General features: G+C 38.1%; 1 protein-coding gene and 1 pseudogene across 1 annotated transcript; both read left to right on the top strand.

Annotated features, from left to right (window-relative positions):
• The first annotated feature begins 379 nt into the window (after positions 1–379).
• Positions 380–1,452, top strand: LOC121990220 (myb-related protein 308-like). The gene is made up of 3 exons (XM_042544402.1): positions 380–565; positions 692–821; positions 1,018–1,452. The coding sequence occupies exons 1-3, from the start codon at positions 433–435 to the stop codon at positions 1,394–1,396; spliced, it is 642 nt and encodes a 213-aa protein (XP_042400336.1). The 5' UTR covers positions 380–432; the 3' UTR covers positions 1,397–1,452.
• A 1,318-nt stretch (positions 1,453–2,770) lies between these two features.
• LOC121991025 lies at positions 2,771–9,819 on the top strand (annotated as a pseudogene).
• Positions 9,820–14,944: the final 5,125 nt, after the last annotated feature.

The following is a 14,944-nucleotide window of genomic DNA, read 5'->3' as shown; positions in this document are numbered from 1 at the left end:
ACTTCTCTTGTTTTCTTCCAACCCACACAACACAACTACCACACAAGTTAGGGTTTCTAGAACCCTGAAAGGCTAGGGCCACTAGGCCCTTAAAAGAATGTTAGGGGAAAGAGAGAAAAAAATGTACATGAGATGGCGATCATTAAAGATGAGTCAAACGACACAAGTAAAAAAAACAAACAAATTAAATAAACAAGAAAACATTCACTCAAAACTAAACCTAGCTACCTACCAAATCCAACTCCCTCCCCACCAACTCACTCTAGTGGGTCCTCACAATTTACTCCAAAACTTAAATTTTTTTGACCATGATGTACTCATCCTTTGGCCAATCATTCAATATATATTCAAACGTATCCTCTTTCTTCCTCATATCTTCTCCTCAAACTTGAAGAGAACTCTCTAGTTGTTCAATAAATAATATAGCTAGCCATGGGGAGGTCTCCATGTTGTGAGAAGGCTCATACAAATAAGGGAGCTTGGACTAAGGAGGAGGATGAGAAGCTAGTTTCTTACATCAAAGCTCATGGCGAGGGCCGTTGGAGATCACTCCCTAAAGATGCAGGTATTTAGGGTTTCAGTATCGATATCTAACTTCCTCTACTTCAAAAAATGATATATAGTACTTTGGTTTTTGAGTGCATGTGTTTAGTGATATATATTCCAACTCGATCCCTTCTCCTTGAATTAGGTTTGCTTAGATGTGGCAAGAGTTGCAGGCTTAGGTGGATAAACTACCTCAGACCCGACCTCAAGCGCGGTAACTTTTCGCCCGAAGAGGATGAGCTCATCATCAAGCTCCATGGCATGTTTGGAAATAAGTACGTATGTATTTCGATCATACATATTCAATTTCTTTTTCTTTCTTTAAGTTTCAACCAAATTTGACCTATTTCATGGTTAGTTAGATTTTTTTAAGAATAAAACTAGCTAGCAAATCTTCCATATTAATTCCTACCTACATATCTAATTAATTAATTATTAGAATAATTAATTGTAATTTAATCTTATTTTTAGGTGGTCTCTGATAGCAGGACAGTTGCCGGGTAGGACAGACAACGAGATCAAAAACTACTGGAACACACACATCAAAAGAAAGCTCCTTCCTGCTGCTAGCCAGTGCAAAACCACCCTCACAACCCTAAAACAAAAAAAGGAAATTATCACGGATGCGAACTCACCGGAGGTCACCGGCAGAGAAGACGATAAAGAGAAGGAGTGCTGCCATCTAGACCTAAACCTCAGCCTCTCCATTAGCAGCCCTCCTCACTGCTCACTGACCCCAACAGGAGGTAGTAAGCCATTAACAGTGCCCTTGTGTAGTCATCTTGGACTTCAAGCTAGTGCTGAAACTTGTAGCTGCCAACACTTCAAGAAACCATTTGCCTTTAGGTAATGAATTAATTTTTGCCCTTGGAAGAAGAGTGACAACATCTAGCTTGATGATTATAGTTAGTTGCATATGATCTTGTGTTGTATGTCTTCCATTAATAATAATTATTATTATTATTATTATTATTGTTTAATATATATAGGATTTAATGCTCTTGTTTGTATGATCATACTCAAAATGATTATTTTTCTTCTTTTTGTGTATGGAGAAGTATAAACAAACAAGTGAGCTTTGGGTAGGTAAGAGATTAGAAAATTGAAATTGGAAAAGAGAAAGGTAGCAATTAATGATTGATGCCTTGGATTTGGTTTTAGGTATATGTATATAGTTTCAATAAGGGCAATTAAAGGACTTTAAGAGGCATACAAATTAGCTCTTATTTCGTGTAACTATTGTTTCTAAAATAAAAAATAGTTTATGAGTGGACTAAGCCTTAAATAGTTCAATACTAAGGCACTTAAAAAATTAATATCAAGGGGACTCCCAATTGAGCCGATGCAATATGATCTAACTTTGAAACAACAACTTACTAAAGTTTGATTAATTGATACTTCTTTTCATTAGGTTAAAGTAGGCATGTTAATTTATAGTAGGCAATTATGAGTTGTGATTAATTAAGTCCAACAATAATTAGTAACTCAAAATCATAATACATTGATAAATGACCATGAAAGTGGTTGTTGAAAAATAATCTTTGATTGCATATTTAAAAATTCAATCATCTATGACAGTCTTTCAAAGACGAAAATTATCGAAAACTATTATAACTAAAATGCTATGTTGTTATCATAAACTATCGAGAAAATAAATTTGCTTAAAATTATTTAGTTTCCGTATGTAAGTTATGAGTTAGGTAGCATTTAGTTACTAATCTGTTTGGGAATGCCAACAAACAAATTACCGGTAAGTTGGCATGGATATCAATTTGTCGCCAATAGCCTAGCAACAACGAGGATCGATGAGAGTATTAGGGTTAGAATGATGGTCAGGGGTTCTCTAGTACAGTCACACCAACGCTGAAGTTAGTTTTCAATGATGATGGTGGAAGAAGAAGAACGAAGGAGGGTATTAGGGTTTTGATGCATATGTGTGTGTACCTACAGCTGTCATAGAGAACTACCTTTTATAGGGAAAGGGCTAATCCTTATGTCCTCCACGTATCCTCTCCTCCTACAAGATTGTTATTTATTTCGTGAAACATTCCAAATTCCCGCAATCCACACAAGCATTATCTTCTTCCTACAATAATCCTGAATCCCAAAATTCACACAAGCGTTATCTTCTTCTTAAAATAGTTCTAAATCCCGAAATCTACATGAGTGTTGAAATAATCCTGAATTTTGAGTTGAGTCGCCAAGAAAATGGGACGTCAAAGAGATGGGGCGCCAAGTAGATGAGGGCACCTCGAAGTTGGGGCTCCATGGAGACGAGGCATCTAAGAGACAGGGCGACAAGGAGTTGAGGGTGCAAGGAGATAGGGCGCTAAGGAGACGAGGACAACTCAGAGTCGGGGCGCCATGGAGACGAGGTGTCCAAGCGACGGGGCACTAAGGAGTCGAGGGCGGCAAAGAGACGGGGTGTTAGGAAAGAAAATCGTAACCCATGATTATTGCTCTAAATATGTTAGGGAAGTAAATGATATTTAATGATTCTTGCTGTAAATATGGTAATTATCCTATGAGAATTACTGAATTATAGGAGAGGAAGATATATACACTTGTATATATATTACTTCTTGTTAATGAGAAAAGTAGAACAAATTATTATTTTCTTCTTCTATTTTTACATGGTATCAGAGCAGTGACGATCTGCTCTATTTTTACATGGATTCTAATAATTCTTATTCTCTACATCCTTCGGATCATCCCAGAATGATTCTTGTTTCTAAATCTCTTGATGGTGACAACTATTCAACTTGGCGCAGAGCAATCACCATCTCTTTAAATGCAAAATCCAAATTTTGCTTTGTTGATGGAACCCTCGAGGCACCATCTGCGCAAAACAAACCAGAGGACTACGCGACATGGAAAAAAATGCAATGATATGGTATTATCCTAGATTCTTAATTCTTTGATACCTGATATTACATATATCATCATTTTTTATGACACTGCTCATGAAGTTTGGGAAGATCTTCAAAATCGCTTTTCTCAAAGCAACGCACCACGAATTTTCCAGATTGAGAAAGAGATTGTTTGTCTTGCTCAAGATCAGATGACAGTTGCTTCTTATTATACAAAGTTAAAAAAATTATGGGATGAGTTAGGATCCTATAATGATGTCGCTTGCACTTGTGGTGTAAACAATAAAAGACATAAGTTGATGCAATTCCTCATGGGATTGAATGAGTCTTATAATGCTATTCGTGGTCAACTCCTTCTCATGAACCCATTACCTGATGTTTCACAAGCTTATTCTTCCATTATTCAAGAAGAAAAGCAACGAAATTGAGTTGCAAGATGGGAGACAATAGAAGCTTCTGCCATGGTCGTTCAAAAAAGTGGACCAGTAGCCCTTGCTGTTCGACACAAATCTAGTCCCTCTGTTCGCCCTAATTCCAATAACCGCAAGCCGCTGCATTGTTCTTATTGTGATAGAGATCATCATACGAGAGAGACATGTTGGAAACTACATGATTATCCACCTGGACATCCCAAGCATTCAACGGCCAAAAATAATCATTTCAAGCACAATGATAGCAATCAATCTTCAATTCATAATATCAGAGAGACTCCAGCGATGCAACAACTTCAACCAATTATGACTGGATTGACTGAATTACAACTACAACAACTTTTATCCATTATACAGAACAATGGAACATCTCAAACAACTACTCCCAAGGCAAATAATGTCACTACTTCTTCAGGTTTGTCCTCACCTGAACTGATAATCAATAGTGGTGCAATAGATCACATTACTTCTTCTCCAGCTTTGCTTGTCAACAGTAAGGAGAACACTTCTTTACCACCAGTTGTTATGCCAAATGGAGATCAGGCTCCAATTATCTCTACTGAAAATTTACCTTTGAGTCCTATTATTTATTTAAAGAATGTTCTTGGCGTGCCATCTTGTAAGGTGGATTTGATGTCGATGAGTTGAGTCACAAGAGATTTAAATTGCTCAGTAACATTCTTTCCTTATTGGTGTATTTTGCAGAATTTGATGACGGGGAGGATGATTGGTTTGGGTAAACAACGAGATGGACTATATTACTTGATTGCAATATCAGAAAATAAGTCACACTATCCTGTCCAATCTATCCATACCATCAAAGCTTCCTCTTCTCAAAACACTACTACCTTATGGCATCGACGTCTAGGACAGTTATCCTCTTCTAGATTAGACTTTATGTCTAAAACCTTGTTACATTTTCCTTTGGAACCACATAATAATTGTGATGTTTGTGCGTCTGCAAAACAAACAAGGCTTCCTTTTTCAACTAGTTCTATTTCTTCCGTTAAACCATTTGAATTAATCCATTGTGATATTTGGGGCCCCTTCAAAGTTCCTTCTTTTTCTAGTGCTAAATATTTTTTGACTATTGTGGATGATTTTTCTCGCTTTACTTGGGTTTTTTTTATGCATCATAAAAATTAGACGAAAAATCTCCTAATCAATTTTTTCTCTTTTGTGAAAACCCAATTCAATACTCCTATAGCAAATATTAGGGTTGACAATGGAGGAAAGTTCTTTTCTATGCGAGATGTTTTTAAACAACAAGGCACTACTTACCAGCATACTTGCGTTTACACACCTCAACAAAATGGGATGGTCGAGCGCAAACATAGACATATCCTTACATCAGCTAGAGCCTTTCATTTTTAAGCTCATCTCCCTTTACATTTTTGGGCAGAATGTGTCTCTACTGCTGTTCATATAATTAATAGGCTACCCACGCCTATACTTTCTCACCAAACTCCATTTGAGAAACTCTATGGAAAAGTTGCTACTTATTCCCATCTTAGAGTTTTTGGTTGTCTAGCTAATGCCACTAATGTTCATGTTTCACATAAGTTTGCTCCTCGTGCCACAAAATGTGTTTTTCTTGGGTATCTTGTTGGTCAGAAAGCTTACAAATTATATGATATTGAAACTCATCAAGTCTCCACTAGTCGTGATGTTATTTTTCATGAAGATATTTTTCCCTATGAGTTCATATCCGCTGAGCCTCAATCAGATTCTGTCATACATGTTGCAATCCCAGATTCCTCTTCCGTTCAATCAACACCTACAGAATACATCCTTGTCGATTCTACTACTTCACCAATAGCCCCCTTACGTCGTTCTCAACGATCTCATGTTCCCCCTCCAGCCTTGAGTGACTATTTTTGTAATCAAGAAAGTTCACCTGAATCATTGTCATCCTCGCCATCTTTTCCAAGTAAAGGTACACATTATCCTCTCAGTAATTTTATCTCTTATGGTCGTTACTCACCACAACAAAGGTCTTTTATTGCTACTGTTACTAATGATGTTGAGCCTACATGTTATGACCAAGATGCCTCCCAATCTCATTGGCAAATAGCAATGCAATCAGAATTGGCTGCTTTAGAGGCCAACAATACATGGTCTCTCACACCCCTTCCTCCTGGAAAACAAGCTATCGGTTGTCGTTGGGTATACAAAATCAAGCATAAATCAGATGGTTCCCTTGAACGCTATAAAGCAATGCTCGTAGCAAAAGGTTACACGCAACTTGAAGGTGTTGATTATCATGACACTTTTTCACCTAGTGCTAAAATGGTTACAATACGCTGTTTATTAGCTTTGGTAGCTGCTCAAAATTGGTCTCTTTCTCAACTTGATATCCATAATGCTTTTCTTCATGGAGATCTTTCAGAGAAAATTTATATGTCTCTTCTGTTGGTTGCTACTCGGAAAACCTATAGGTTCCACTGTACAAAAATTTTGTACAAAGGTCTGAACCTTTTCCTAGCTACCATGTGTTCTTTTAAATTAAATTTTGGATCGCCTGCGGAACTTAACACGTTTGATCCAAAACTTAATCTATTTGTTCTTTTAGGTTTTGACTTGGATCTCCTGCGGAACTTAACACGTTCGACCTAAGTCTCCTTAAGTTATTAATTCCATTAAATATTAATTTCCATAATTGGTTCCCAGTACTGACGTGGCGAGGCACATGGCCTTCTTGGATATGGGAGCAATCACCACCGACTAGACAAAACCTTTTATAGAAAGATAATATTTAATTTCCTAAAATAACTTTAGGTTAACCAAAGAGAACAATCAAATCACAAGGAAAAGAAAAAATAAAAGAACACAACATCGAAAAACATATTCGAAATTCTAGAATGTAAGCCTCTTGTATTTGGTATTATTTCCATAAATAACTAGCATGATGCGGAAATAGAAATTACTAGTTATACCTTGTAGAAAAACCTCTTGATCTTCTACCGTATTCCTCTTCTAACCTCGGACGTTGTGTGGGCAACGATCTTCCGAGACGAGAAACCACCAATCACCTTCTTCTCCTCCTAGCTAGGTTCGGCCAACAAAGAGGAAGCTTCACCAAGGAAGAAAATCAAAACACTAACCAAGCTCCAAGAGATGCTAGCTTTCTCTCCTTCTTCTTCTTCTTCTCCGAGTAGTATCCGGCCACCACAAGAGCTCCAATGGAAGAGAAGGGTTCGGCCACCACAAGAGGAAGAGAGGGAGAGGATGGCCGGCCACACCAAGGAACAAAAGAGGGAGAGAAATAATAGATGTTGTGTCTCATGAAGGCACCCCTACCCCTTCTTTTATATTCCTTGGCCTAGGTAAATTAGGAAATTTAATTACAATAAAATTTCCTTAATTTTATTGATATGATTTAATTGAGAAAAATAAAATAAAATTTCCCAAATTAAAACCAATGGCCGGCCACATCAATGAAGGAAAAAAATTAGACAAGTTTTAATCAACAATTAAAACTTCCTAATTTGTTTCCGGAAATTTTAAAAATAAAATTTCTCTTTAAAAATCTCTTCATGGTTGATAAAAGGAAATTTCTATAATTTTAATTTTATCAACATGTGAATAATTTTAAAGAGAAAATAAAATATCTCACCAATCTACAAATAAGGAAAGAGATCTAATCTCTTTCTTTAATCTTTTGTAGATCTTTTACAAGAGAGATATTTTAATTTTAATTCTCTTTAATAAATTATTTCTTCCACATAATAAAAATTAAAATTAAAATCCCTTTTTAATTTAATTTGGCCGGCCCCCACTAGCTTGGGTTCAAGCTAGGGTTGGCCACCCAATATTATACCTAGGCCGGCCCTAGCTTGTTCCCAAGCTAGCTTGGCCGGCCCCTATTGGGTGGGTATAGAAGGTGGGTATAGGTGGGTATAGAACTCTATAAATAAGAGGCTACGATAGGGACCGAGAGGAGGAATTGGTTTTGGTCTCCCGATAAAATTAAGCATCCCGTGTTCGCCCCGAACACACAACTTAATTTTATCAATGATAATTCATTCCACTAGAGAACTATCATTGAACTACCGCACCAATCCCAAATTACATTTTTTGGGCTCCTTCTTATTATGAGTGCGTTAGTCTCCCTGTGTTTAAGATATCGAATGTCCACTAATTAAGTGAGTTACTGACAACTCATTTAATTAATATCAAAGTCTAAGAGTAGTACCACTCAACCTTATTATCATGTCGGACTAAGTCCACCTGCAGGGTTTAACATGACAATCTTTATGAGCTCCTCTTGAGGACATTATCAACCTAGTATCTCTAGGACACAGTTTCCTTCTATAATCAACAACACACACTATAAGTGATATCATTTCCCAACTTATCGGGTTTATTGATTCATCGAACTAAATCTCACCCATTGATAAATTAAAGAAATAAATATCAAACATATGTGCTTGTTATTATATTAGGATTAAGAGCACACACTTCCATAATAACTGAGGTCTTTGTTCCTTTACAAAGTCAGTATAAAAGAAACGACCTCTTATGGTCCTACTCAATACACTCTGAGTGTACTAGTGTAATTATATAGTCAAGATAAACTAATACCTAATTACACTACGACCTTCTAATGGTTTGTTCCTTTCCATTTTAGTCGTGAGCTACTGTTTATAATTTATAAGGTACTGATAACATCATCTTCTGCATGTGACACCACATACTATGTTATCTACAATATAAATTATATGAACAACTACAAACAAATGTAGACAATTCGACCAAATGTGATTCTTTATTCATAATGAATGTTTACAAAGCTTAGGCTTTCAGTATACACTCCAACATCTTCCTCCTGGTTTTTAGCGACAGGGGGAGAACCTTGTGTGTCGCCTAAACAAGTCCATATATGGATTAAAACAAGCTTGTCGTCAATGGTTTACGAAATTTTCTACAGCTATTCAAGATGCTGGTTTTGTTCAATCCAAAGCAGATTACTCTTTGTTTACATGTAAGAAAGGCAAATCATTTACTGTCTTATTGATATATGTTGATGATATCCTCATAACCGACAATGATCCAATTGCTATAATTGTTCTTAAACAGTTTTTACATAATCATTTTCGGATTAAAGATTTGGGTGACTTAAAGTATTTTTGGGTATGGAAGTCTCTCGTTCAAAGAAAGGTATTTTCATTTCACAGAGAAAATACACTTTGGAAATTCTAAAAGATGGAGGATATTTTGGAGCCAAACCTATGGATTTTCCCATGGAGCAAAATTCAAAACTATCGGATGAAGGAGAATTGTTAAAAGATCCTTTTTTATATAAGCGGCTTGTCGGACGCCTGATTTATTTGACCATTACTCGTTCGGATATCACCTACGCAGTGCACATATTAAGCAGATTCATGCATGCTCCACGAAAACCTCATATGGAAGCTGCCATGCGTGTATTACGATATCTAAAGAACAATCGGGTCAAGGTTTATTTTTTTCCTTCCCAAAATATTTTATCTTTGCGCGCTTTTTGTGATTCAGATTGGGGAAGTTGCCCAATATCTAGAAAATCAACTACAGGATATTGTATTTTTTTTGGATCTTCTCTAATTTCCTAGCGAACAAAGAGACAAAAAATAGTTTCTCTATCCTCAGCGGAGGCTGAATATTGAGCTATGACTGGTACATGTTGTGAGTTATCTTGGCTACAATCATTGTTGAAAGATCTGCAAATATTGCACTCAAAACCAACATTATTGTACTGTGACAACCAAGCAACACTTCATATTGCAGCCAACCCAGTATTTCATGAAATAACCCGACATATAGAAATAGATTGTCATTTTATCCGTGATAAGATTCAAGATGGTTCAATTACTACTGAATATATCCCTTCAGAAGAACAACTTGCAGATGTGTTTACTAAACCATTGGGAAAGGAAGTTTTTTCTACAATGAAGCGCAAGTTGGGAGTTCTTGACATTCATTCTTCATCTTGAGGGGGAGTGTTAGGAAAGAAAATCGTATCCCATGATTATTGCTCTAAAAATGTTAGGGAAGTAAATGATATTTAATAATTCTTACTGTAAATATGGTAACTATCCTATGAGAATTACTGAATTATAGGAGAGAAAGATATGTACACTTGTATATATATTACGTCTTGTTAATGAGAAAAGTAGAACAGATTATTATTTTCTTTTTCTATTTTTACATGGGTGCCAAGGAAACGAGGGCACCTCAAAGTCGGAGCGCCATGGAGATCGGGCGTTTAGAAGATGGAGCGACAAGGAGTCGAGGGCGCCAAGAAGACGGGGCGCTAAGGAGTTGGGGCATCATGGAGATAGAGTGCCTAGAAGACGGGGTGTCAAGGAGAAGGGGCACCATGAAGACGAGGCACCAAGAAGACAAGGGTACCTTGGAGTCAGAGTGCCAAGGAGATGGGGCACCAAGGAGATCATGACACCTCAGAGTCAGGATGCCATGGAGACGGAGCATCAAGGAGACATAAGCACCAAGGAGACGGGCGCTAAGGAGATAAGGGCACCTCGGAATTGGGGCGCCATGAAGACGGAGCATCTAGGAGACGGGATGCCAAGGAGTCAAGAGCACCATGAAAACCATGGCATATCAGAGTTGGAGGCACTATGGAGATAGAGTGTCAAGGAGACAGGGCGCAAAGGACGCCCCAATATCGGATTGATTTAGATTTTTTCTGACTACTTGAGTCAAACTACAATTCTCTTTTATCCGCATGATATTCTTATATTACCTCCTGTATACTAACAAATAGGATATGAACTGATAAATAAAGAAGACCTAATGCCACTTTTCTAACAAAGAAATTACTATTTTATTAAAGATATACTCATTCAATAAGATCAATTAAATAAAAAGGAATTTAATCAATAATAAAATATTTTTTAACAAATATAATTAAAATAATTATTTTAAACAAAATCTTTGTCACAACCATAAGAAACTAGCCAGCATGACTATTTCTACTTGCATGCCTTGCAACATGTGCACCCTTCGATACAAATTTTCTCAATATGGCCCCTACACTTGCATATGTGGTTAATCAAGTCAATTTATACATATTTACATCTACATTCGTACATCATATAAAAAGAGTTGTAGGGGTACCTTATAAACTTCTTTGTTTTCTTTAATTTTGCAGAGACAAGGCTCCCAATCTATCACTGATCGACCCAATATTGATTGGCCCAGTATCGGCCAAACTTATGGGGCTCAGCTCTCCACTTCTCAAATATAAGGTTCTCAATGCAAACCCGATCGGTTCCAGTGTCAGTCGGACTTATGGGGCCCAGCTCCCCACTTCTCCAATGCAAGGTTCTCAATGCAAATCTGATCAGCCCCAGCGCCGGTCGGACTTGTGGGGTCTAACTCCCCACTTCTCCAATGCAAGGTTCTTAATGCAAACCTGGTCTGCCACAGCGTCAGTAGGATTTACGGGGCCCAGCTCCCCACTTTTCATATGCATGACTTCCAGCATACAACAGGTCGGCTCTAGTGTCAGTCAAACCTACAGGACCTAGCTCCCTACTTCTTCAATATAAGGCTCTCAGTATAAACCTGGCCGATTCAAAAGCCGGTTGAACCTCAAGGGCTCAACTCCCCACTACTCTGGAGCATAGCTCCTAGTATATTCCCGGTCGTCTAAAGAGTCAGTCAGACTCCTTTTAGGAGATAACATTGTCAAAGAATTATAACAACCTGTTAGAGAATAACAGCTACTCGTCAAAAAATATTCCATCATTTTGACATATACATGCAATGGAACCTTCTTCCAACCATAGGGAAGCTATCGTACATCCTCCACCACCCGACATACTCTAACACCAGACATTCTCTGCCACCTCATTAATTGTAGAGGTTATAATGGGCAGTATAAAAAGGGGTTCCTCTCTGTTGGCCAAATATGCTCACTCATGCAAAAACACACATAACTATACTGCTATTCTATTATTCATCTTCTTCTCTATTTGACTTAGCTACTGTTCTGACTTGAGCGTCAGAGTATCTGCGGCTGAGATCCCCTCCCTAGTTCTCGCTCTAATGTTCCTATTGGCTCTGTCAGTGGTGTGCATAGATCCACAGCTCCTAGCTCCAGGTTCGCTCAACCACATTTCTCGAATTCACAGTCGTCGCTCGGTCAACATCAAAGCCACCTCGATGCCTCGTGCCTAGCGTGACATCTCCCTCACTTTTAGATAGAATCAAATTTGACTTTGTTTATGGGAACTTCGTCTGAATCTGAAACGTAGAGATGGAAGAGGTTGGATGACTCACCATAGTTACTTTGTCCCAAGAAGACTTAGAGCTGCTAATAACTGCCCGAGCACAAAAGTTAGTGTAGCAACAACAAGTAGTAGATGAGGGTCCTTTGCTGCATGACCCGACTGCGTCAATGATAAGCCTTCACAGTGAGCGAGGGACCTGAGTGGAGGCCCCGACTGGGTTCCAACTAGTTCCTCCTCCTCTGGTAGGCTTCATGCAAGTACCTGCAAAACCAATCTACTTGCCACCCATGCCCTCCTCCCCGATCGCGTATCACAAGGCATTGTTCTGCACCCCATCTAACAATATGGGAGGAACAAAAAGGTCCCAAGTATCATCTTCTAGAGATGTGATAGCTCGGGATCTTCAAAAGTAGAAAGCTCCGATAACCAACATTTCCCCCGAGTGAATAAGTGTCTTGTTCTCCCAAAAACTTTTGGAGGACAAACTATCAAACCGCTTCCGATCTATAGCGATCAGAGAATATGGAGGAGCAACTGACCCGAAAGATCATCTACTTAAATTTAAAAATGCAGTCATCCTTCATCAATACAGGATGACGTTAAGTGTCGAGTGTTCCTTATTACTCTCTGGCTCGGCACAAAGATAGTTCAACCGGCCCCCTACCGAGTCCATTTGCTGCTTTAGAAATTTTCACAAAGCCTTCCTGCACCACTTTGCCAGCAATAGGAGGTATCAAAAAACTAGCATGAATCTGTTCACTTTCAAGCAAAAGGCCAAGGAATTCTTGCGAATATACATTAAGTGATTCAATCAAATGGTGTTAAATGTTTCGTTTACTACTCTCCAGCTCGGCACAAAGATGATTCAATCGGCTCTCTATCGAGTCCATTTGCTGCTTTAGAGATTTTCGCAAAGCCTTCCTACACCACTTTGCCAGCAGCATGAGGTATCAATAAACTAGCATGAATCTGTTCATGTTCAAGCAAGAGGCTAAGGAATTCCTACGAATATGCATCAAGTGATTCAATCAAGTGGTGCTAAATGTTCCATCCGCCACTTTCAAAATATTAATAAGTGTCTTCTCCCAATGCCTTTTAAAAGGAGAGTTTGTTTGAGCCCTCGTCAAAAAGCACGCAAGGACTTTGATGACCTATTGGGGAAAGCTGGCAAATACATTAATATAAAGGAAGCCCAAGCCACTTGAAAAAAGGAGGCAGTTGTCTCAGCTCCGATTGGCCAAGCTGATCGGAAACCGCCACTACCTCCAAAACGACCCAATGACTCTCACTCGGATCTTCCACCAGTTCGAAAAGAGAGAGCAATGCAGGAAGGGGATCAATAATCGCTTGAAATACGTAGACATTTTTGTGACTACCATCAATCTTCTCATCATGCTATCAGTGAATGTCATCAATATGCCAAGAGGCTATGTCGAATGTTAGAGTCAGGAGAAGTGAATAAAAGATTATCCTCGCTCTCCTCTTAACGATCTCCTTCAAGGACATAGTATGAAGAGCCTAGCAGACGCTCAAACCAAACAGCCAATCAGCAAATTCGAGGATCAAAACATTTGATTGGCATCTTCACGTGAAGTTCGACCTGCATCCCCAAACAAACGTCAATCGACAGTTAAAATGGGCAACATCCAACTGGCAAGTCAAGTCCGATCTGTTAGTTAGAGCCCTAGAGCCAATCATATGATGATTATTGTATGGACTCGATGTATCATATTCCTATATATTAATAAAGGTATTTCTTTATGGTTATTATACTTACTTGTATTGGTGTCAAATAACTAAGTATAATAGTGTCCTTGAGTAGAAGATTCTTATCTATATCAATCGATTGGTTGAATCGATAGTGAGATAATATAAAGAGCACTGCTCTTAATCATTCCTAATCAAGTATTAACATTCAGGAACAATGTTAATGCGATGAGACTAGCATGTAGGTCAACACAATGACTTGATCTCACAAGTCATGGATATAGAGGTATCAAGTTGACACATGGGTATGCATTGGAAAATGTATACTGAATGACCCGCCATGAGAAAGTATCATGGATCGTTATATGAGTGTCATATACATTCATGTGACTATTAGTATGACTATGAGTCCTTGGACCTGAAGTCACCATGGTTCCCTACATAAGGAGTTGCATACTTTAGCTTCATCAAACATCACTCATAACTGGGTGGACTATAAAGGCGATTACTGGGTATGTAACAAATTATGCGGAGGGAAGTGAGTGATGTAGATGGAATCTATCCATCCTATATGATGGGAGTGACATCATCATTCTTGATAGAGTGAGACCACTAAGTGCATGTCCATGCCCAAATAAGTCAATATGAGATATTGAGCTCATTTGTTTAGAGTGAGTCTACTTGGAGTTCAAGATATAGATTGATTAGAGGATGACACGGTCTATGTCTCATTTGATCAATCTAAATATCAAGGATGGAAGGACATTGTCACATATTGTGAGAGTCACAATTAGTAGTCACAAGATGATGTTGGATCTCAACATTCTTGTAACTTGGGTAGTAATGATGTGTTGCTAGATACCGCCATTACTTATGCTTCTAAATGGGTTTAGGAGCATTGCCAACATTACAAGAACCTATAAGGTCACACACAAAGGGCAATTAGATGGAGAATAGGTTCATATGATGAACCAAGAGGATTAGGTTCATGTGATGAACCAAATTGGATTAAGAGTAATCCAAATTAGACTAATTGAGTTGGACTCAATTTGATTCATGTGTCCAATGAGTTTAATTTAGATTATGACTCATTGAATCAATTTAATCTAACGGATAGAGATTCACTAAATCAAATTGACTTGAATTAATGGTT

The sequence above is a fragment of the Zingiber officinale genome, chromosome 6B, assembly GCF_018446385.1.
Source record: "Zingiber officinale cultivar Zhangliang chromosome 6B, Zo_v1.1, whole genome shotgun sequence".
NCBI lineage: Eukaryota > Viridiplantae > Streptophyta > Magnoliopsida > Zingiberales > Zingiberaceae > Zingiber > Zingiber officinale.
Note: the sequence above shows the minus strand (reverse complement) of the source record. Positions and strands in the feature narration are given on the sequence as shown.